This window comes from Oryctolagus cuniculus, chromosome 6, assembly GCF_051225735.1.
Source record: "Oryctolagus cuniculus isolate XC-2025 breed Fujian yellow rabbit chromosome 6, ASM5122573v1, whole genome shotgun sequence".
Taxonomy (NCBI): domain Eukaryota; kingdom Metazoa; phylum Chordata; class Mammalia; order Lagomorpha; family Leporidae; genus Oryctolagus; species Oryctolagus cuniculus.
In genome coordinates, this window is record NC_142872.1 from 96138883 (window position 1) to 96162402 (window position 23520).

At 46.6% G+C, this 23520-nt stretch overlaps 1 protein-coding gene and 1 long non-coding RNA gene across 6 annotated transcripts in view; one reads left to right on the plus strand and one right to left on the minus strand.

Annotated features, from left to right (window-relative positions):
- The window catches only part of SLCO5A1 (solute carrier organic anion transporter family member 5A1), a 184603-nt gene extending 168726 nt beyond the window's left edge, over positions 1-15877 (minus strand). For 3 of the 4 annotated variants that reach the window (XM_051844559.2, XM_002710462.5, XM_089335358.1), the window contains exons 1-2: positions 15653-15877; positions 12647-14061 (exon numbers count right to left, since the gene is read on the minus strand). In XM_051844559.2, coding sequence (XP_051700519.1) covers positions 12647-13562 — 916 coding nt within the window. In that variant the 5' untranslated portion in view covers positions 13563-14061; positions 15653-15877. Of the gene's footprint in view, positions 1-12646; positions 14062-15473; positions 15598-15652 lie in introns of those variants that run through there. The other variant, XM_089335356.1, reaches the window with a different exon arrangement.
- LOC149126235 (uncharacterized) lies at positions 14625-20001 on the plus strand. 2 transcript variants are annotated; one of them, XR_016235721.1, is made up of 3 exons: positions 14625-14752; positions 18988-19107; positions 19910-20001. It is a non-coding gene; the product is annotated as an uncharacterized LOC149126235 (long non-coding RNA). The 2 variants fall into 2 exon arrangements; XR_016235720.1 differs by lacking the exon at positions 19910-20001 and having other exon boundaries at positions 18988-19504.
- The last annotated feature ends 3519 nt before the right edge of the window (positions 20002-23520 follow it).

Genomic DNA, 23520 nt, shown 5'->3' on the forward strand with positions numbered 1-23520 from the left:
GGTAAAGTACAGACAGGTATTAACCAATGCTAGAATGTTGCATGGTCTGTGGAGTTGGGACTCTACCATCCAAGGACCTGGACTTACGAGAATTTGCATTTGCAGAGTAATAATTCGTAAAAATACAAATGAGTTTATAGTTTATAAATCAGTTCAGACCCAAAGCAGTGACAAGGTATGATCTGGGCAAATCCATTGTAACTATCTTTAACTGTAGAGTTTGATGGTGTTACATACATTCACATCATCAAACAGCAGGTCACGCATAGCTTCTTCATCTTGCACAACAAAAACTCTATAATTCAGGGTGGAACCAAGATTTAAGCCACCTCCTGGGATGCCGGCATCCCGTATCATTGCACCAGTTCAAGCCCCAGCTGCTCCTTTTCCAATCCAGCTCCCTGATAATGTGCAGAGGATAGCCCAAGTACATGAGATCCTTCTACTCATGTGCAAGACCCAAATGGAGTTGCAGGCTCCTGGCTTCATTCTGGACCAGTCCTAGACAGTGCAGACATTTGGGGAGTGAACCAATGGATGGAAGACCTTTCTCTATCTTTCTCTACCCACCCCCCATCACTCTGCCTGTCAAATAAATAAATATGTTGTTTAAAAACACTCAACATTCATCAAACAACTTTCTAGGTTCCCTGCCTTCAGTCCCTGACAACTGGCTCTCTAATCTCCATTTCTATGCATTTGGATACTTTAGATATCTAATATAAGTAGAATCACACAGTATTTTCCTTTTGGGTCTGGCTTATTTCACCTAGCATAATATTCTCAAGAATCATCCGTATTGTATGTTTTTATTTCCTTCCTTTTTCAGACTGAATAATAGCCCATTTTAGGTATATATCACATTTTGTTAATTCATCCACAGATATAGTTCTGGCTTGCCTCCACCATCTGACAACTGTAAATATATTGCTATGAACCTTATGTGCAAATATCTTTTCAAGACCCTCCTTTTGAGACCAGCACTGTAGTAGAGCAGGTTAAGCCATGGACTACTGCACCAGTATCCCATATGGGTGCCAGTGAGTCTCAGCTACTCTACTTCCAATCCAGCTCCCTGCTAATGCACCTGGGAAAGCATCAGAGGATGGCCCAAGGTCTTGGGCTCCTTCACCCACATGGGAAACCTGGAAGAAGCTCCCAGCTCCCTGATTCAGCCTGGCCCAGCCCCTGTCATTGTGGCCATCTGGGGAGTGAACCAGCAGATAGAAGCTCTGCCTCTCCTTCTCTCTCTGTAACTCTGCCTTTCAAAAAAATCAATAAATCTTTGGGTGAAAAAAGACCCACTTTCAATTATTTTGGAATATACCAGAAGTGGTATTATGTAATTCTATTTTTGACTTTTTGAGGAACCACCATCCTGTCTTACATCACACAAATTCATCTTTTTGAATCTGGGTTCCTTTGTCTACCAAATGATCAGGTTTTTTTTGTTGTTTTGTTTTGTTTTTTGACAGAGTGAACAGTAAAATGATCAGTTTTACAAATGGGACTGAATGAGATGATCTCTATCACACATCTTGGTTTCAATATTACTGCTGGAGAGAATCTCAGCCAGTCAAGCCAGCATGCCCCTTTACTTTGTTTTTTAATTTTTTATTTATTTATTTACTTTATTTGAAAGAGACAGATGGTGAGAGAAACAGAAAGATACAGATGGTGAGCTCCCATCCACTGGTTCCCTCCCCAAATGCCCACAACAGCCAGGACTGGCCAGGCCAAAGCCAAGAGCCCAGGACTCAATCCAGGTCTCCCACATTTGTGTCAGGGACTCAACTACTTGAACCATCCTTGGCTGTCTCCCAGAGTGATCATTAGCATGAAACTGGAATTGAAAGTGGAGCGAAATGCAGGCATTCCAAGCAGCATCTCAGCTGTGCCAAACACTTCCCAGCCTGTCCATTTCCCGTCTGACCACTCTGCAATGGACAAGCTCCTGATCCTCATTCTCCAAAACCATTTCCAATATACCCAGCCCTTACATTTGTCTGTAACCAAATCTCCCAATTATTCCTAAAACTTCTAAATCATCTAAAAGAAAACAGAGCCAAGTGTGGGTTTCTTTGTTTTCCCCTCCCCAGGGGTCCTTATAAAGTGAGCCCACTTAGGGGTGCATAGTTCCCAGACTCATCTCTGACTCCAAGAGTTCCACCAGCAGAACTTCAGAGTGTGGAGAAGGAGAAGGTGGTGTTTTCTTTGGTCAATAACAGAAGGAACACCTTTTGTCTAAGGTCATTTCTCTCACTGAACTCAGCCCTGAGGAGGATATTGCACAACTGTGCGATTCAAAGAAGCAGTGACTGCTTACAAAACACCTGAAAATGACTTCTTGCTTTCAAAAATGCATCTTCATCCTCCTGATGAAGCAGAACTGCAAGCAGCAGCTGGTTTTACCAAGAGTGGCCCCAACCCAAGCCCAGCGAAAGACAGAGTTCCCATCTGTGAAAAGCGCCAAGATCTCCAGTCCTTGGATGGATTCTCGCTGCTCAAAATGTGGTCTTGGTGCAGGCATTTGGCACAGAGGCTAAGCCGTGGCTTGGGATGCCCACATGCCACATCAGAGTGCCTGGATTCAAGTCACTGTTTTACTCTCAAATTCCAGTTTTCTGCTATTGAAAACCCTGGGAGACAGCAGATGATGGCTCAAATACTTGGATCTCTATCACCCATGTGGGAGACTGGGATTGAGCTACTGAACCCAGCAGATGGGTGATCTCTCTCTATCTCTCTCTCTGTGTTTCTCTCTCCCTCTCTCCCTCTCTCTCCCTCTCCCTCTCTTCCACCCCCACCTCTCTACATTTTAAATAAATAAAAATAAATAAAGTTTTTTTAATGTGGTCCTTAGAACAACAGCAATGGCCTCACCTAGGAACACATAAGACATGCAGACTCTCAGCCCCAAGCCAAATAGACAGAAACCAAATCTCCATGATGATTGGGCCCCCCTGATGATTCACATTCAGATTCAAGTGTCAGAAGGACTGTTTCAGACTACAGAGATGTCAAAATTCACGCAGTGTGAGGGGAAAGGTCAGCACACCGTGCTTAGCAGTGGACACTCTGTCTGTGCAGATGGACTGAATAAATCATCGTGCCCTCAGTGGCCTTTCCCATAATGAGGCAGCAAACCTCTGTGCTTCTCAGTTACACCTGAAGTTTGTTGGGTTCTCAGCATCCTAGGCTGACGAATTCACCTTAGAGGTCAAAACTGCCCATCACACAACTGATTCAGTTGCTGTTAGGAGAACAGAAGACACACCTGCTATGACACAGAATATCCGTCCTAGATGCACACAGGACTCAGGAACACCCAGCCAAGGTGACGCGGTGTCATCCTCCACTTACTGCACTGCATCGCTCCAGATGATGCTCCACAGATCCTCACTTCCTCAGATCTCTCAAGCATCAGCCTCCCTCACAGGAGTTCTCAGTGGAGATTACTTTTTTGTCTTTTCATGATTTACATAGAGCCTACTTCCAAAAAGGATTTGATGTGGCTTACTAAGATAAACATCTCAAAACAGGACAAAGGAATTAAAGGCAGAATTTTAAAACCAGTTACCGGAAGAATGTGTTCCCGCTATCCAGGAATGTTTCCTTTCTTGCCTTCTCCCTGCCTCTACTGTTCCTCCCCAGGGAAAAAGAAGGGAATGCATGTGATTGATGAACTTGAAATACATGGGTGTTCTCAGCCTACCTCCTGCTCTTGCCTCTTGGGAGTGAGTACACACACAGGGAGTAAAACTCTGACCCTGCTTCCTCTTGGAATAAGTCTTCCATAAGCACCTGCTGCTCCAACCCCACACTGGGAGACCAAGGCTGCCACACTGGTTAGGGCCAGCATTGCCTGAAACTGAATGGATACGTCCATGTAATTCTATGACTATAGGAAGTCCACTTGCACAAAGATATGAATTACATTCTTCAATTTCACCTCTATCAGTTTTATTATTCTTCTTTCTTAAAGATTTATGCTTTGTTTATTTATGCTGTATTTATTTATTTGAAAGAGTGACAGAGAGAGAAAGAGAATTTTCCATCCTCTGGTTCATCCTCAAATGCCCATAATGGCCAAGGATGATCCAGGAGTCAGGAGTGCCTTCCTGATCTCCCATGTGGGTGGCAGGGACCCAAGTACTTGGGCCATCTTCCACTGTCTTCCCAGGCACATTATCAGGAAGCTGTAAAGGAAATGGAGCAGTCAGGACCCAAACCACACTCTATACAGGAAACCAGCAACTCAAGCAGCAGTTTAACTTGCTGTCCCTATCAGTTTTAAAAAGTGATGTTTAGGCCCCATCGTGTTTACTCCTCTGTGTATTTCTCAATTTACTCACAACTCAAGTGAGGGAACGTAGTGCTGTTTATTGGTCCCTTTCCAAATCCCAACAAAAGAATCAGGAAAAGAAATGCTACAAGGCACTTAAAATACATTGTTAACACTGACTGGGGTGGGGATGGGGAGTCTGGCTTTTTCTGGCTACTAAGCAAAAAAGTAAACAGGACTACTGCAGCAGATATGACAAGGGGCACTCGGTATGCTCCCCAACCCCGTCTCACCCTGCCTTCCTCTTCCATACAAATTAGAAAAATCTAAAACCCACCCTTCCCCAAAGTCATATCAGCCTGACCAGAGGACTCCATTGGGTCAATAGGACATCTTTGAGAAGAAAGGGATGTTGCCTCTTCTTGCTTTTTTTTTTCCTCTGAAGGGAACAGGTGCATGATGCCTGAGGCACTGCAGTCATTGCTAAAGGACAGCCAAGCAAGAAGAAAAGAGGAAGCTGATACCACCAAAGGCTGTTCTAGTCCTTGACTGCCTACCCTAGACAACTGGAAAAAAAGCCCCAACTTGTCCAAGTCCCTGGAGCACATGATTATGTTGTTCCAGAGAACAATGAAAGATACTATATCACTGTTTATAGGACTATAAATAAAATCATATAGGGCAGGCATTTGGTACAGTGCTTATGTCACCGCTTGGGACAACCACATCCCATATCAGAGTGCTTAGATGCAGTCCCAGTCTTTCCACTTCCAATCCAGCTTTCTGCTAATGCGTACCCATGGAGGGAGTGATGATGGCTCAAGTATTAGGCTCCCTGCCACTGCTGTGGGAGACCCAGATGGAGTTCCAGACTCCTGGCTTCTGTAGGCATTTGGGAAGTGAATCAGCAGGTGGAGGATTTTTGTCTGTTTCTCTCTCTATCTCTATCTCTATCTCTATCTCTATCTCTCCCTTTCAAATAAAATAGAGACAAACAAAAGAACATTTTAAAACCATATAGATAGACCTATAGTATAAGAAATAGATTGCCCTGTGTATCATCCCTGAAACACTGATCAGAACTTTCTATGAAGTATTTCTAAGGTGTTATTTCTTTTTTTTTTTTTTTTTTTTTTTGACAGGCAGAGTGGACAGTGAGAGAGACAGAGAGAAAGGTCTTCCTTTGCCGTTGGTTCACCCTCCAATGGCCACCATGGCCAGCTGATCCGATGGCAGGAGCCAGGTACTTATCCTGGTCTCCCATGGGGTGCAGGGCCCAAGCACTTGGGCCATCCTCCACTGCATTCCCTGGCCACAGCAGAGAGCTGGCCTGGAAGAGGGGCAACCAGGACAGAATCCGGCGCCCCAACCGGGACTAGAACCCGGTGTGCCGGCGCCGCAAGGCGGAGGATTAGCCTAGTGAGCCGCAGTGCCGGCCTAAGGTGTTATTTCTTTTCTTTTTTCCAATTATAAATGATATGTGTATGGATGACTCATGCTTGATAGGAGAAAAACATAAGAAAAAAAATATATGATTATGTACAATCATACATGCACTTTTGCTACATTCTACAAGGCACAAATGTATATGACTTCAATGTTCATACATTATAGAAAGATGATTGCCTAAGGTTGACATGCAGAAAGTTCTGGTGAGAAAATCTTGGGTCTTTGGACAACTGCATGAATCAGACTGGTCAAGATTTTCCTGTTCAATGCTTCTTTATCAATAAACAAGTCTTTTAATATAGATTTATTTATTTGAAAGAATTACACACACACACAGAGAGAGAGAGAGAGAGAGATCGAGAGAGAGAGAGAGAGAGAGAGAGAGATCTCCCATCTGCAGGTTCACTCCCCAAATGGCAACAACACCCAGGGTTAGGCCAGGCTAAATTAGCCAGGAGCCAAGAGCTTCTTCTGGGTCTCCCTCATGGGTGACAGGGTCCCATGTACCTAGGCCATTTTCACTTCTTTCCCAGGCACATTATTAGGAAGCTGGATCAGAAGTGGACAGCCAGGACTCCCACCGGCACCCACATGGGATGCCAGCACTGCAGGGGAAGACTTAACCTTCTATACCGCAATGCCAAACCCCTGCACAATATTTCTAAGGAGAGATTTCCTACACAATTATTTCATTTTCTACACAGTGTCTCTTCCCTTTTTTCAATTATATTTTTAAAAGATAGTTTCAGAGTTTTCACATTCAGAAAGCACAGATTCTCTCTCTCCCCTCTCTGCCCACTCACAAGGATAGCTCTGAATTCTGCTCTGACAGCAAAGTAAGAAAGTCCCTTTACAGCTTGCAAAACACTTGTACATATGGAGTTTCACCTCATCCTGAAAATGTAACAGTGAGGGAAACACATGTAAAAATCCCCACTGGAAATGCAGACTGGGCGAAGTGCAGGTGTTTGTCTAATGTGCCACGAGCAGTCACTGGCAGAGCAGGGCTGAAATACAGACTTTCTGCCTCCCTCCCCGGAGCCCTTTCTTGCACACTGAGCCAGTTCCAACCTCTCTGGTGCGAAGTCAGGGACGACAATTAAGGGGCTGATGGCTGAAATCTGTACCTAGGAAGGGTCTTCAAAAAGTTCATGAAAGTGCATATTATGAGAGAACTATGGATTTTATATTTTTTAACCAAAATAATCTTATATTTTAATTCCATTTTTCCATGAAGTGTTGTTGAAGTGCCCTTGTAAAATAGCTGGCACCCACATTGTTTGACTGATGGCCAGGCTGATGCCAATCACAGCCTATCCTGAGTATCACTGAATTGGACTTGGAGTTTTTTAATTCCAGAAGTGCATCCTCTTCTTCTTCCCACCCCATTAACTGTTCACTCTCCTTTCCCTGTTGATTCGTGAATGTCTTGCCTCTAGTGGATCACATTTCTTCTCACTCCTTGAGATGGAATATGAATCGTGGTTTCATTTCTTGCTAATAGCAAATCTTTCTCTATACTCCAGGTCAACACTGAGCTTCTCTCCTTGCAAAGGAGGAGCGCATTTAGTGGGTATAAATGCTGCTATCTCCCGTCTGTGACCACATCTATTCTAAAGCGAATGCTGCCAGGTTAACTAACATGGAGCTTCCTAAAGATGAAGTTATACAATTACATTCCATTTCCATGGTTTGAGTCCTACTCTGGCTATTCCTTCCTGCCTGCAATTACTAACCTGCTACTTGGGTTTTCTTTCTTCTTTCGTTGTGATGAGAAATCAGAAACACTCACAAAAGAGGTGGGTGTTGGAAAAGGTAATATAAGACATTCGGGAGAGAAATAACAAAGATTCTTTAACCTGTTAGTTACCAGGAAATATCCCACATCATAGTTGGTTAACGTGTTCTTAAGATCTTAATTTATTTTAATTCACACAGAAGTAGCCCAGAACAGCCATGTTGTTTTGATGGCATTGGGATCACATTGGGCCAGACCCGCACTCTGTACACCTTTCCAAACTTCTGTGAACGTGTGACAGCCTTTGGTGTCCTTGGGTTCTCAGGACCTCTTGCCAAAGCACCATGCAGCATGGAGGGAAGCTCAGGGGTTCTGGGGTCAAAAAGGCCTGGGCTCAGATCCCTGATACAAGTGCCCCCAACTCTCTGAATCTCAGATTCCTCAACCATAAAATAGGAAAAATGATCCCTACCTCCTTAGGCCAATGAAAATATTAAATAAAATAATACATGGAAGAGTATTATTTTGTGTTGTCCTTTATACTGAGCCCTAATGAATTTAAAGCAGGATTCTCATGGATTCACTAAAAGAATGTGTCCTGACTGTTCATCAAAATTTTTTCCAAAAAATTTAACTGAGGTTGGCATTGTGGTACAGCAGGTCAAGCAAAATCAGTATCCCATATTAGAATGCCAGTTCAAGTTCCAGCTGCACCGCTTCCAATCCAGCTTTCTGATAATGCACCTGCGAAAGCAGGGAAAGATGGTCTAAGTAGTAGGGCCCTTGACACCCACGTGGGAGACGAGGCTGGAGTCCCTTGTTCCTAGCTGTAGCCAGTCCCAATCAATGTGGCCAGATAGAAGATTTCTCTCACACTCACTCTCCTGTTACTCTGCCTTTTAAATAAATGAATAAATACATATTTTTTATAAATTTTAAAAATAAAATGGGGAAAGGACTTGAGGAGACTTTTTTAATATAACCAATATTTTTAAAACAAGTAGAAAAGGAAGCAAAGAATGTTTCTCTAACTTTTCTCCACTTGGATCTGTCACTTCACCCTATGCTGAGTTGGCACTATTTTTTCACCTCATTGAAAGCTCCTCAAAGTGCTAAAACTACATGTCAGTTTTGGTCTTCTCAAAATTGACACAATGCCTAACACAGACCATGTACTTAATATGCACCTGCTATTGCTTTTCTTTGTAGGTGACCGTATTGGAAAAGTTAAATCTCAGGGCTCTTGCTGGTAAATGTTCTCCCTTTGCATGAGGTTTGCCTGTGGGTTTAATGAAGAAAGTTTGTGTCAGTGGTACACAGAAGTAGGATTCAAGAGAGATTCAAGTTTTCAAAGTAAGTGGGAGCAAAGATAATTAAGAATATAAAAAATAATCGGGATAATTATGGTCAAGGCATCATTTATTATTTTCTTTTTTTTTTTCTTTTTACAGGTAGAGTGGACAGTGAGAGAGACAGAGAGAAAGGTCTTCCTTTTCCGTTGGTTCATACTCCAATGGCCACTGCGGCCAGCGCACTGCGCTGATCTGAAACCAGGAGCCAGGTGCTTCTCCTGGTCTCTCATGCAGGTGCAGGGCCCAAGGACTTGGGCCATCCTCCACTGCACTCCCGGGCCACAGCAGAGAGCTGGACTGGAAGAGGAGCAACTGCGACAGAATTCAGCACCCCGACCGGGACTAGAATCCGGGATGCTGGCGCCGCAGGCAGAGGATTAGCCTATTGAGCCGCCATGCTGGCCCCATTTATTATTTTCAAAAGGAGAAATGTATCTTCACAATAAAATATCTGACAATCACTCATTCAACCAAGTGATTAAATTTAATGTCACTCACGAATGCCCAGATGCGCATAATATGAAACACACAGCATTGACTATAAAGTAGTCTGATCATAATGTTTTGCACAAATTCAATCAGGCCTTTAGATTGAACTTCCAGTATATAAGAAATAGGGGGAGGAGTGGGGTGGCATTGTATTACAGTGGGTTAAGCCACTGCTCACAACAGCAGCATCCCATATGGGCACTGGTTTGCATACCTGCTGCCCCACTTCTGATCCAGCTTCCCACTAATACACCTAGAAAAGCAAAGGAAGATGGTCCAAGTGCTTGGGGTCCCTGTCACCCACATGGAAGACACGGTTGTAATTGCAGTCCCCTGATTTAATTTGGCCCAGCCCTGGTCATTGCAGCCATTTGGAGAGTGAACCTTCAAATGAAAGATATCTTTGTCTTTCCCTCTCTAATTCTGCCTTTTAAAGAAATAAATAAATCTTGAAAGAAAGAAAGAAAGAAAGAAAGAAAGAAAGAAAGAAAGAAAGAAAGAAAGAAAGAAAAGAAAAGAAAGAAAAAGAGAAGAAAAGAAAAAAGAAAAGAAAAGGAAGGAAAAACAGGGGGGAAAGGGTAAGTCATATCATGAGAACTAATCAGATAAATCTAAAATGTGGAACATTCTACAAATCAAGTAACCTTATTCCTTCAAGAAGTCCATGTCACACTGTCCTAGGTTATAAAAAACTGAAAAGGCTAATTGCCAAATGCTGTGTAAGAGTGAACTTCATAGAAATGTGCCAGGGGATTCCAATACAATCCCATCAAGGTGGCATGTACCAATGCCATCTCACTAGTACCAGTGATCAATTTCAATTCACAATTGATCACACTGATAGGTCTAAGTGTCAAAGGGATCACACAAACAAGACCAGTGTCTGCTAATACTAACTGATAGAATCAAAAAGGAAGAGAATGATCCAACAAGGGAAGCAGGATAAACAGCAGACTCATAGAATGGCAGATGTCCTAAATAGCACTCTGGCCTCAGAATCAGCCCTTAAGACATTCGGATCTGGCTGAAGAGCCCATGAGAGTATTTTAGGCATGGAAAGCCAAGACACTCTGGCAGAAAAAAAAAAAAAAAAAAGAGGGCCTAAATGAAAGGTCTCTGTGAGTGAGATCCCAGTGGAAAGAACAGGGCCATCAAAGAAGGAGGTAACTTTCTCTGAAGGGAGGAGAGAACTTCCACTTTGACTATGACCCTGTCGGAATAAGATCGAAGTTGGTGAACTCAAAAGGCTTCCATAGCCTTGGCAACTCATGACTAGAGCCTAGGGAGATTACTGACACCATAAACAAGAGTGTCAAATTGTTAAGTCAACAACAGGAGTCATTGTGTACTTACTTCTCATGTGGGATCTGTCCTTAATGTGTTGTCCAATGTGAAGTAATGCTGTAACTAGTACTGAAACAGTATTTTACCCTTTGTGTTTCTGTGTGGGTGCAAACTGATGAAATCTTTACTTAATATATACTGAATTGATCTTCTGTATGTAAAGATAATTGAAAATGAATCTTGATGTGAATGGAATGGGAGAGGGAGCGGGAGATGGGAGGGGTGCGAGTGGGAGGGAAATTATGGGGGGAGGAAAGCCATTGTAATCCATAAACTGTACTTCAGAAATTTATATTTACTAAATAAAAGTTAAAAAAAAGTTACATAATAAAAAAAGAGTGAACTTCAGTAGGCTCCTAGCTTTATTGACAGCAATTATGAAAGACTTTTGAAGGCATCTGGAAAGTTTCATACAAATTAAATATCTGATGATATTAGGGTGTGATAGTTGAGAATGCTAATGCTGCTGCAGTTATGTCAAAAATGGTCCTTAGTTTTAAAAGATACATGTTCAAGTCTAGCAGTGTCTGTAATTACTTTCAAAGGACTCGGTTCTCCCCCCCCCAAAAAAATACATTCCTATACATACATGGATCCATACAGATTGATAACAATGAGCAATTACTGAGTCTAGGTAGTGAGGATACTGGTGTCCAGTATGCTATTGTTTCAACTTTCCTATATGTTTGAAATTTGCATGTTAGACCACATGGAGGCAAGGTAACAAGCAAACTATTCTTTTAGGCCCAGAATGGAAACTTCTTCCTGCATTCAATAATAAAAATAATACTTACAACTATGTCCTGACATATTGGACCAGTTACAGGGGACTGTTAAGGACTTGCACCCCCCTCTACACCAGGGTCTGGGGACAGTGGCTGCACCAAAGACAAGGCACAGCTCTCTTGTTTCAGATGTCTTTTTCACTGTGTTTTGAAAACATTACTATTTCCACACCAAGGATCCTGTCAGAGCATAGCTAATAAATTACTAAATGTAACTAGTATTTTCTTATTTACCACCTTAATTTTTTGTAAAGTAAATTCCTTTATCTAGTTTTAGTTTGACTCCAGTGGAGAAACAGAAAGGCAAAGACCTCTTCCAAAGTATGATGGTTACTGGTTCTTTTCAAAGGTTCAAAACTTGGTTTTGAAGGAGCAGCCACGACAGCAGGTGATGGTAACTGCGGAGATTTCTAAGAAGTACATTTTCCCACCCACGGCCTAGCCTCCCATGGTTTCTCTGTACTTAACCCAAGCATTCTGGTACTGATTTATGCAAGTCAATAGGACAAATTCCAGAGGCTTTGCTCTTGAGAAAATAGCACCGCCTTCTCCCAAGTTCATGTAATGAGAGTCTTCAATCAGCAGTATAATTAGCTTTGAATAAATCTTACAACATGTGGTGTTACTTCTGCATTAAAGATAACTTAGCTGGTATCATCAAGGTTTTGTTGGATGCCAGTGATATGTAAAAAATACAGGCATGGGGCAATAAATCATGTTTTATGTAATTTGGCTTCTTCATTACCTCTGCTGTTATGTACAGGAATGAGAAGCATGAGTAAGTGAAAAAAGTAAATTATTCAAAACTTCACACACCAGTTCTTTCTCCCTTCCTGAGTCCTTCTAAGACAGGCAGCTATTACAAAATAGACAAATTCAAATTTTTCCAAAGGTAGGCAGCAAGAGAGGGTATCACTACCCAGAGACCAAAAGATTGTATTACTTTGGGAAAAGACAAGTGTGAAGCGTGAGCCTGAGAACTAGTTCCAACTAACTGATTCTTCCCCAACTAACTGATTCCAACTCTAGAATAACTGATTCTTCCCCAAAACCAAGATTAAACCTATAAACTATGTCCTGACATATTGGACCATGGCGCCAAGGTTAAACAGAAAGTGAATCTTAATGAAAACATGAAAGAACGTGTTTCCTTTGGATTTGAGGAAGGAGAGTAAAACTTATCACAAACAAAGGCAAGTCTTACCTAGGTACAAGGAGGCATTTTCTTTCTTGACATTGTCATCTAAGTAGGTTGGTCCCAGGGTATAAATCGGTGTGGAGCCCATTCCAATGAGAATCTGTGCACAAATGAATAAAGCTACATAGACCCAGTGGCTATTTCCTCCTGAGTCCTTCAAACAGGGCGGAGGCTCCAGAACCGTGGTGGAGTTGCCATTCTGACACAGGCCGTCATTGGAGGCGGAGGCGTTCAGCTCTTGGATCTGGTAGGGAGGCGAGATGAAGTGAGGTAGGGCGAAAAGCGCAGCCCCGACGGCGATGAGAAGCCCACCCACAGCCAGCCACAGGGGCCTCCGACCGCGGCCACCAAAGTAGCTGACAAACACCACCACCACCAGGTTCCCGATGTCAAAGCAGCTGACCAGCAGCCCTGACTCGGAACTTTTCAGACTGTAGCGCCTTTCAATGGTGGTGATGACACTGCTCAGGTACCCAGAGACCATTAATGCCTGGATGAAGGTCAGAAAGCACATGCAGACCAGGAAGCAGCGGGAATCTGTGAGGACCACGTAGAGACACCTTCTCTCCTGGAGCGGAGGCAGAGTGGAGGACCCCGAGACAGGTTTGCCGACGTCTATCCTGTGGTTACATTCCATGAGCCCCGCCGCCCCCGCCGAAGTAGACGGGGCGGAGGGGCTGGGGGCCAACGGGTGCGGGCCTTGCTTCAACTCCTGGTGGCCCAGTGAATCCGTACAGACAGAGACCGGCTTGGCGTCTACACTCGCAGGACTGCAGCTCGGCCGGCAGGAGGCGCAGTTCAAGACTGGTAAACTCTTAGACCTAAAGGTCTCGGGTTCGCACTTCTCTTGGACAGCTCCTATCGTGACCCGCACCTCCAGCTGCTCTCCCGGCCGGGGCTGCAGCCCAGACCCTGCGTCCATGGCTCTTAGAATTCAAATCCGATCGTTGATCCCACACAAGGACTCCGCCGCTTTTCATCCACCGGCAGGAGGGGCCGAAGCCGGGCCCTCTCAGTCGTGCCCACCTGAGACCGAGGCTGGGGGTGCAGAGCCGAGCAGCAGGGCATCCTCACCCGCAGCGAGGCGCCCAGGGCATCCTGACCGCACACGCTGCCCCGAGGCTCCGCAGCCGCATGCCTCTGGGGGCAGGGGTCCTCGCGGTCCCGCGATGAGCCCTACTTGGCGTCCACCTTGGGGCTGTAGCAGGCGCTTGGCGCGTCCTGGGCGCATCCCCTCCGCCACCGCCGCTGCTAATGCCGCCGCCGCCGCCGTTTGGCCCGCGGCCAGGAGCTAGTGCGCCCCGCGCCCAGCGTGGGGGCGCTTAGCGCTGCTGTCCGCACCGCATCCCGCCCAGCTGTCCCTGGGGTGCCTGGTGCTCGCCACCTGGCTTGGAGATACCCTCGGGCGTGAAGCTGCCAACCTGCAAAGCGGAGAAAAGACTGTCAGCTAAAGGCTGCTGAGCCTGGGCTGTCGTCTCTGTGTCCAGGGGGCCAGCACTGGGTGACCCCAATGGTCCCAAGTGGGGCACGGCACGAGCGAGGAGCCAAGCCTGGAGGAGGGGACAGCTGCGGGCTTGGTCTCCAGTCCGGAAACAATGAGCTGCAGGCGGTCGGCAGAGACTCTCCCTCATTGTCTGCCGCGGACCTGCCCCCACCCCGCCCCTTTGCCTTTAACAGTCTGCCTTTTTTAATAATTATCAACCTGGCAGCTCTGATTCAGAGGAGTGTCTTTATTCGAGTGAACTAATTGCAACCTTTTCGTACTCCTACTCCATTACTCAAAATAGAAAATGCCCAAAAGAACAAAGGAAAGTTTTTTTCTTTCCTTGCAAACACACAATGCATTTCCAGTCTCAATTTTTAAAAAGAGGGAGAGTTACGTGTGTCGAAATGTGTGTGCACACTTGTGCGCTGGAACGCGTGCGCGACTAGAAGCGATCCGACTGCTCCCCCAGAGACACGTACTCAAAGCCAAAGGCAGCAGAAAAAGGTCAGCGTGCTTGCCTCTTTATTCCAACACTAAAAATAACCGCCCCCTCCCGCACCCCCCACCTCCTCCACCAAGAACGATTCAATTACAAACACCAGGGGCATTCAAGGCTTTGGCCCACGGTAAGTCCCAGCGCGCCGTGTCAAGCAAACGGAGAATCAATTTGCTTTGCTAGGGCTGGGGAAGCCACAAGCAAACAAAGAGATGCCGCCACGCTGTCACACCGCGCGCGAGGAGCCCCCTGAGCCGGCTTGGCACGCGCGGGCCGGCTGGGAGGTGTGCTCTTCAGAGAGCGCACCCCGCGGGGAGCGTGGGCCCGGGTTGCGCGCGTGCGCGGACACACACACACACACACACACACACACCGGCGTTTGCTTGTTGCAACCGCTCGCGCCATCCCGCACCCAGCTTGAATGCATTAAGAGCCGAAAACAGGTGTGCCCCCAGGGTCTACCCCCACCCCGAATCTTGGGGAGCCCCCACTCCGAGACTCCTCCCACCGGGGTGGGGGTGGGGAGGGCGAGTATGCACCAGGTGGGAACGAGCCCGGCGTCGCTGCTTTGGGGTTCGTTCTGCCCCGCGCCTTTGTGATGCTGCTGAGAAAAGAAAGGAGGAAGGGTAATACGGCAGAAAGGCGGAGAGGCAGGGCGGCCAGGGGTGGCGGCTTCGGTGGCTCCCACAGTTGTGCTGGGCCGGTCCCTGTCGCAGATTCCCGGCCTGCCCGGGCTTCCCCGCCGTCGGCTCGCCCAGGCGCCTTCCCGGGGAACCCCACCAGCAGCTGGGCGCCGAGCCGGGGAATCCCGGTAAACTCAGTCTGCGCGCTGGGGGCGGCCGAGCCCCTACCTCAGGGAGCATCCGCACCGAAGCGCAGGATCGGATGGACGCACGGAGCAGGCGTGGAATCCCAGGGACACCCCCTGCGCGGGCGCGCGTACACACACACACACACACACACACACGTACACAGCCCGTGGGAGGACAGGGCTGCCGGGTGTCCTGGCGCACCAGCCGCCGCTACTCACTGGCGAGTCTGTAGTCAGCCGGGTTGCGAGTGGAGTGGCGGGACGTGGGGACTGTGGAGGTGTGGGTATAGTTGAAAGCTGCCTTGGGAGGCAGGCAGCCTCGGTCCAGCCGCCGAGAAATCAGTGAATGAGACTGCGACTCGGGCTGAACTCTTCCAGCCGCTTGTCTGTCACCCAAGCCTCTCCTCCTCCCAGACACACGCGCGCAGAGCCTCGCCTGGAGCTGAGCTGCAGAGGGCGCAGGCGCGCGGGCAGCCACCCAGCCCAGCCGGCAGCGAGCCAGCCAGCCCTCTGCCCTTCACCTGCTGGGCGGCGGGGAGGGCCCGCAGCGCCAAAGCCTGGAGGGTGCAGGATTCTTAATTAAAAAAAAAAAAAAAAAAAAAAAAAAAGGCAGCCAGAGAGCCCGCTCTGGATTAAGAAATTATTTCTGTTCGTTTATTCTGTGCCCTCAGCACACACTGTGCCTTACCCACCATAGTAGTTTCTGGGCACCAATGAACAAGACAGGACCCTTGGTTTAAAAAAAAAAAAAAAATCTGGCATGTGGGTGAAATATTCAGGTAAGTGGTTTGAAATAACTTAGTCCATTCTATATAGCCCACTACTGGAGACCCAAATACCCACTAACCTTCATTTCCAGGCAACCAGAAAAGTATGGCTAAACAGGGGCATGGAGCTACCAGTAGATGAGCTGCTCCGAGATCACAGGGATGGGGCAGAGGGTGGGATTCCAAAAGTGGCCTGGTAGGGATGGACACTAGGAGTCTGCCTTCTAGGGCCTCTAGTTAAGCCACCCAGGCATCCCATATCAGAGTGCCCTTTTGAGTCCTGTCTGCTCAGTTTCTGATCCAGCTCCCTGCTAATGAAGACTGGGAAAGTAGTGGGAAACCGCCCAAGTGCTTGGACCCTTGCCACCTGTGTGGAAGACCCAGATGGAGATCCTGACTCCTGTCTTCTGCCTGGCACAGCTCCAGCCATTTGGAGCCATTTGGAAAGTGAACAGCAGATAGAATGTTTCTGTCTCTCCTTTGCTCTGTTGTTATGCCTTTCAAAGAAATAAATAAATTCTTTTTATATAAGTTTTCTCCTTTCCTCTGTAAGTGCTTTACAACCACTTTATTAAAAAAGACACGAACCACTTTAAAAAAAAAGCACCAAGAATTTTTTTAAAAGATTTATTTTATTTATTTGAAAGACAGAGTTACAGAGATGTAGAGACACAGAGAGAGGTCTTCCATCCACTGGCTTACTCCCCAAATGGCTACAACAGACGGAGCTGGGCCAATCTGAAGCCAGGAGTCAGGAGTTTCTTCTGTGTCTCCCATGTGGGTGTAGGGACCCAAGGACTTGGGCCATCTTCCACTGCTATCTAAGAATTTTGTAAGATGTGAACTGCCAGTAGTGAGGGGACAGCTGGCTTTCTGGGCATAGAGGAATTAGCAGGTAATCCCAAATCAAAATGTGATGAGGGAGTGGTAGGGGGATGTACAGGAGGGAATGGCTGGAAAACTCATTGGGAAGATAGATGTGGTAGGACTTGCCAGCTGATGCAATGTAGGGGGTGAGGAAATGGGCCAAGGTAGCAAGACTCCCAAGTTTCACACTTGGTAACTGAGTGGATAAACGTCCAGTCAAAACACAGAAGAGAAGCAGGCTTGAAAGATGATTCCCATATTGTATGCATTGAGTTTGAAGTGCCTCTGAGATATCCAAGTAGCCATGTCTCATGAAACCCTGGAGGTTTGGACTAGAGCTATAGATCCATAGTCAGCATCCTGAAGTGGCGTGAGAAAGGCTGAGATACACAGGAACATCCTCCAAATTGTGAAGAGGCACAATCTACAGACAGGGAACACCAAGATTTAAGACGAGAGGCAGAAACCTGAGGAAGGAGACTAGACAGGCATGGAAGGAAGCAGAAAACAGGGGAGAGAGTGTTTGATTCAACAGTTCAGCGGACACCCTCGTGTCATAGCCGAGAGCCTGGTTCCAGAACCAGTTCTGCTTCCAATCCGGCTGCCTGATAATGCACACCCTAGGAAGCAGCAAGTGATGGCTCAAGGACTTAGGTCTCTGCCACCCACTGAGAGATCCAGATAGAGGTCCAGGCTCAAGGTTTTAGCTGTTGCAGGCATAGAAGATCTGTGTGTGTGTGTGTGTGTGTGTGCGTGTGTCCCCCATCCCTCCCCATTCCCGCCCTTTCTGCCTTTCAAGTAAAAAGAAAATTTAAAAATACAAATTCAGAAAAAAAAAAAAAAAAAGAAGATAGGGGCCAGATCCATAACAGGCTGCAGAGAAGTCAAATAGGATGACAACTGAAGAGTATCTGAGGACTCCATTGACCTCTACAGAGCGGGACAGTGACCTAATGGAGGGAGGGAGCTGCTTATTAGTAGCAGTGACTATGCTGGCCTTGACTGCCATGCCAAGCCCACCCATTTGACCCCTTGCCTTGCCTAATGAGAGCATTGTCCCTGCTTCACATATGTGACAAGCGTGAGAGTAACTTGGCAAAGGCACCCGGCTGATCTGCAGGCCATATGAACTCTTGTGTTCCCACAGCCTATGCCCTGAACCCTGACTCTCTACTCCCTCCCCTGTCATTGCACAATAGCCTGACTTGTCAATGCACTTTGTACCTGCTCATTATCTCATTTTAGTCCAATCACCACCACATCTGCAGTTGGTCATCAGACAGCAAGTGAGACCAGCTGACACCAAAGCACAGCTTACATGTGCTTGAAACTCACACTAAGACAGCTGCCAGAAGCTGTCCCATCTTCTCAGGAGCTCCCTCAGTCCCACAGGTACCATTGCGCAAATGGGATGCCAAACACAACATGACTCCAGCTGCCAACCCTGCCCACAAAGTGGGAAGAGATGTGTGGCACTTCCTTACTCAAATACTCTTGTGAGATTCTTCTGGATCCAAACAGATTCACTCTACTGCCTACTACCTCCTCCCAAGCTCTTTGCTATTCTTTCGCTTCAGTGCCATGCCAGACATCAGCTGTTCTGTAGCAAATGCAATCTGTTGCATCAGGTGCCAACAGAGGGCTTCCCTACCGAAAGCCAAACAATCGTGTCCCTGGAACCTGCAGAGCTCATTCATGGGAAATTACCATAGTCACACAAGAAGCAACCCTGAGAACTCATGTTTTTTGTTGTTTTTGTGTTTTGTTTTTGCCACTAATAGAAAAATCATGCTTTATAGACACTATTTAAATATAGACGATGTTAAATATAGATAATATTTAACAGATCCAATTAACTATCCACCTAGGAAATAAGAATATACTCAACAAGAAATATTTCTCTCACTTTCTCTTTTATAGATAAATATGACTTTGGAAAGACTCAGAAATGCCTCCATCAGCCCTAATCTTTAGATGGGTGGAAAGACATGGATTCACACCACAGGCTTCCACTGACCCCATGGCTATTTCACTCAAGATGTATGCTTGCCTAGTGACTCTTTGGGACAACAGGGGGTCCCTGCCTTTCCTGGTGTATTTAGAGTGGGAGCAAATGACTGTAAAGCTTTGTGATTCTCAGGTTTGCTTCTGCTTCTTCTAAGTCAGTCTAGCTTATACATGCATGGCTTCTTTTCCAATCTTCACACGAGGGGTAGCCTTTGGAAAGCAGAAGGGGGCCTGTTCTCTCCCTTCCCTTCGTTACGAGGGTTCCTGTCCGAAGTTTCTCACACACGGGGAGAAGAACTGAGTTTGGGTCCTGAATGGTTTTTGATCATAAAATATAATAACATAATTGCCAGTACTAAAACCTAATTAGGGACTGGTTCTTTAAGGGGGGAGGGGGGGATTGCATCATTAAAGCGAACTGTCAATAGAACTTGCCTTACACCATTACTTAGATGTGAATTTCAAGCTGGGTTGAACAGGAGAGGGACAGACCTGGCCCTGGAGTGGGATGAATGCAGGCAGTCACACCCGACCTGTGGCTTGGGGACCCCACCAATGCCAAAAGAGCCTAATGAGCAACCCTGTCCATTTCAGCACCACAAGTCCCGAGCTCTGAAAACCCAGTCCCATGAACAATTAGATGTTTGGTCACCCTAGAAAGGAGCCAACTGGTTGGGCAGCCATGAGGACAAAGTTATACCTCATTGGTTAGGACCTTCTAAAAATTTCCAGCTCCCTTAATAAAACTAAATCACATACTTGAAGGCTACTCATGAAAATACAATTCTCTGTGGGGAGGAGACACTCATCCCAAAAGATTCATGTTCCCTGAAAGGTGTTCCATAGTGACCAATGCTGCCAGCTGGGCTTGGAAAAGAAGGAGGCTGGGGAAGGAAAGAAGGTAGGAGAGGCAATCTCCCAGACTGTAAGTATCCCTGCCTGGTTTTGTTTTGGTTTTGGTTTTGGTTTTTGTGCATGTGAAGAACTCAATGCTCTGAGCACTTTTTTACTCAGGCCATTTTTTTAAATATTTATTTTATTAATTTGAAAGACAGAGTTACAGACAGAGGTAGAGACAGAGAGAAAGGTCTTCCATCTGCTGATTCATTTCCCAAATGGCCACAGCGACCAGGACTGGGCCAGGCCAAAGCCAGGAGCCAGGAGCTTCTTCTGGCTCTCCCATGTGAGTGCAGGGTCCCAAGCACTTGGGCCATCTTCTGCTGCTTTTCCAGGCACATTAGCAGGGATTAGAAGTGGAGCAGCTGGGACTTGAACCAGGGCCCATACAGGATGCCCTCGCTGCAGGCACAGCTTTAACCTGCCGTGCTACAGCACTGGCCGTGCTCAGGCCATTTCTTAGAGTTGTGTTTGAAGCCAGAAACCTGGAGAAAGGGGCAACATGTTTCCCTGTACAAAGAGCAGGCTGGCATCTGCTTTACAAAGCAGTGCATCTCCCAAGCTCGGGACTCCTTTCGTGTGTGCAACCTACTGTGTGCAAAAGCATCCATGAGTGTCCCTTGGCTTCACCCTGTGGGACTTGGAGTGAACTGGAAATGGGCAGAAGTATCATGACCCTGACAGCGTGGCTGCTGCTTTTGCCCTAATACAGTCCTTTGTCACCAATTCTAGACTCTTTCCTCCCTCAGAATCCATGAAACAGTAGCAGACTAGCTTGTCAGCTTGAACATCAGGTAAAATTCTACCCCCTATATAGTTATTTTTTTATTTTTATTTGAAAGGCAAAGGGATGGGGGAGGGAGGAAAGGAGAGGGGAGAGAGAGAGAGAGAGAGAGAGAGAGAGAGAGAGAGAGAGAGAGAGATTCCAATATTCCATCTACTGTTTCACTTCCCAAATGCCTGCAATGGCCAGGGCTGGGCCAGGCTGAAGCCAAGAGCCTAGAACTCCAACCATGTCTCCCACATGGGTGGCAAGGACCCAAATACTTGAGTCATCACCTGCTGCTTTCCAGGATACAGATTAGCAAGAAAGTATATCAAAAGCATAAGAGGCAGGACTCGAACCAGGCACTCTGATATGGGACACAAGCATCTCAATCAGTGACTTAACCATTGTACCACACACCTGCTCCCCCACAGTTCTGGACAGGTACTGCCCAATTTTAGCATTCCCACCCAGATATTGGCCTCCTTTATAATCTACAGCACAGCTGGCCTATTGCCTGAGCTTCTGTTTTACTTTTTTCATTCTTGATTGACACATTGTTATACAAATGTATTTCCCAGGGTCTCCCACATGGGAGTCAGGGACCCAAGGACTTGAGCCATCACCTGCTGGCATCCAGGATGTATATTAACAAAAAGAAGGGCCGGCACCGCAGCTCAATAGGCTAATTTTCCGCCTGCGGCGCAGGCACACCAGGTTCTAGTCCCAGTTGGGGCACTGGATTCTGTCCCTGTCACTCCTCTTCCTGTCCAGCTCTCTGCTGTGGCCCGGGAGTGCAGTGGAGGATAGCCCAAGTCCATGGGCCCTGCACCCACATGGGAGACCAGGAGAAGCACCTGGCTCCTGGCTTCGGATCAGTGCAGCCATTGGGGGGGGTGAACTAACGGAAAAGGAAGACCTTTCTCTCTGTCTCTCTCTCTCTCTCTCTCTCTCTCTCTCTCTCACTGTCCACTCTGCCTGTCAAAAAAAAAAAGGATTCAGAAATGGAGGGACGGGGCCGGGACTCAAGCACAGGTTCTCCAATACTGGATGTGGGTGTGCCCAGTGGCATCTTAACCACTGGACTAAACGCCTGCCACTATGCTCCTCCTAATCACATGTTTCTGCTCTGATTGTTGGAGGGCAGCAAACCCAGAATCTCTTGTTTTATGCAAGCCACACTTCTCTAGGATTAGCTCATGACAGAACCTTGTTTTCAGACTGATAGAGTATCATATATCCTTTAGGATTCAGCATTAATTTGCTTTTGTTTATTTTACTTTTTGCTTTTCAGGCGCAGGAAACCCTATCCCTTTTTTAAATATTTATTTTATTGGAGCTAGCACTGTGGTGTAGTGGGTAAAACCACCCCATGCAATGCCAGCATCCCATATGGGCACCAGTTCCCAACTGATCCACTTCCAGTCCAGCTCTCTGCTGATGCACCTAGGAAGGCAATGGAGGATGGCCCAAGTTCTTGGGCCTCTGCACCTATGTGAGAGACCCAGAATAAGCTCCTGGCTTCCGATTGGCCTAGCTCTGGCCTTGTGGCCATCTGTGGAGTGAACCAGTGGATGGAAGACATATTCTCTCTCTCTCACTTGCTCTCTCGCTCTCTTGCTCTCTCACTCTCTTCCTCTCTGTAACTCTGCCTTTCCAAAAAAAAGAGATTACCCTGAGCTCTCTGTACATTTCTCCAAATCTAAATCTTTTTTTAAAGAATGATTCATTTTATTTTATTTATTTGAAAGGCAGAATTACAGAGTAGGAGATAGAGATCTTCTATCCACTAATTTACTCCCTAGATGGTCACAATGGCCAGGGCTGGGCCAAGCCAAAGCCAGAAGCCAGGAGCCTCGGGGCCAGCGCCATGGCACAGTGGATTAATCCTCTGCCTGCGGTTCCAGCATCCCGTATGGGTGCCGGTTCTAGTCCCGGCTGCTCCTCTTCCAATCCAGCTCTCTGCTATGGCCTGGGAAAGCAGTACAAGATGGCCCAAGTCCTTGGGCCTCTGCACCCACATGGGAGACCTGGAGAAAGCTCCTGGCTCAGGGAGAGAACCAGCAGACAGAAGACCTTTCTCTCTGTCTCTCCCCCTCACTGTAACCTACCTCTCAAATGAACAAATACAATCTTTATTAAAAAAAAAAAAAAACACACATTAAAAAAAGAAGCCAGGAGCCTCATCCAGGTCTCCCACATGGATGATAGAGGCTCAAACATGTGGGTCAGGGGCCAACACTGTGGCACAGTAGGCTAAGCCTCCACCTGAGGTACCCGCATCCCATATGGGTGTTGTTTCTAGTCCTGGCTGCTCCTCTTCTGATCTCTGCTGTGGTCTGGGAAAGCAATGGAAGATGGCCCAAGTGCTTGGTCCCCTGAACCCACATGGAAGACCCAGAAGAAGCTCCTGACCCCTGGCTTCTGATTGGCCCAGCTCCATCTGTTGCAGCCATTTTGGGGAGTGAGCCAGAGGATGGAAGACCTTTCTCTCTGTCTCGCTCTCTCTGGGTAACTCTAACTCTCAAATAAGTAAGTAAAATTTTTTTTTAAATTAAAAAAACACTTGGGCCATCTTCTGCTGCTTTCCCAGGCCATGAACAGGGAGCTGGTTTAGAAGTAGAGCAGCCAGGACATGAACCATCACCCATACGGATGCCAGCATTGCAGGTGACAACTTCAAGTGCCACACCACAATAGCTCCAGGAATCCCTCTTGTCATTAAACCCACCACTACTCAAGTATGTACAAAAATTAAACAAGAATTGTCCCTCTCACTTATT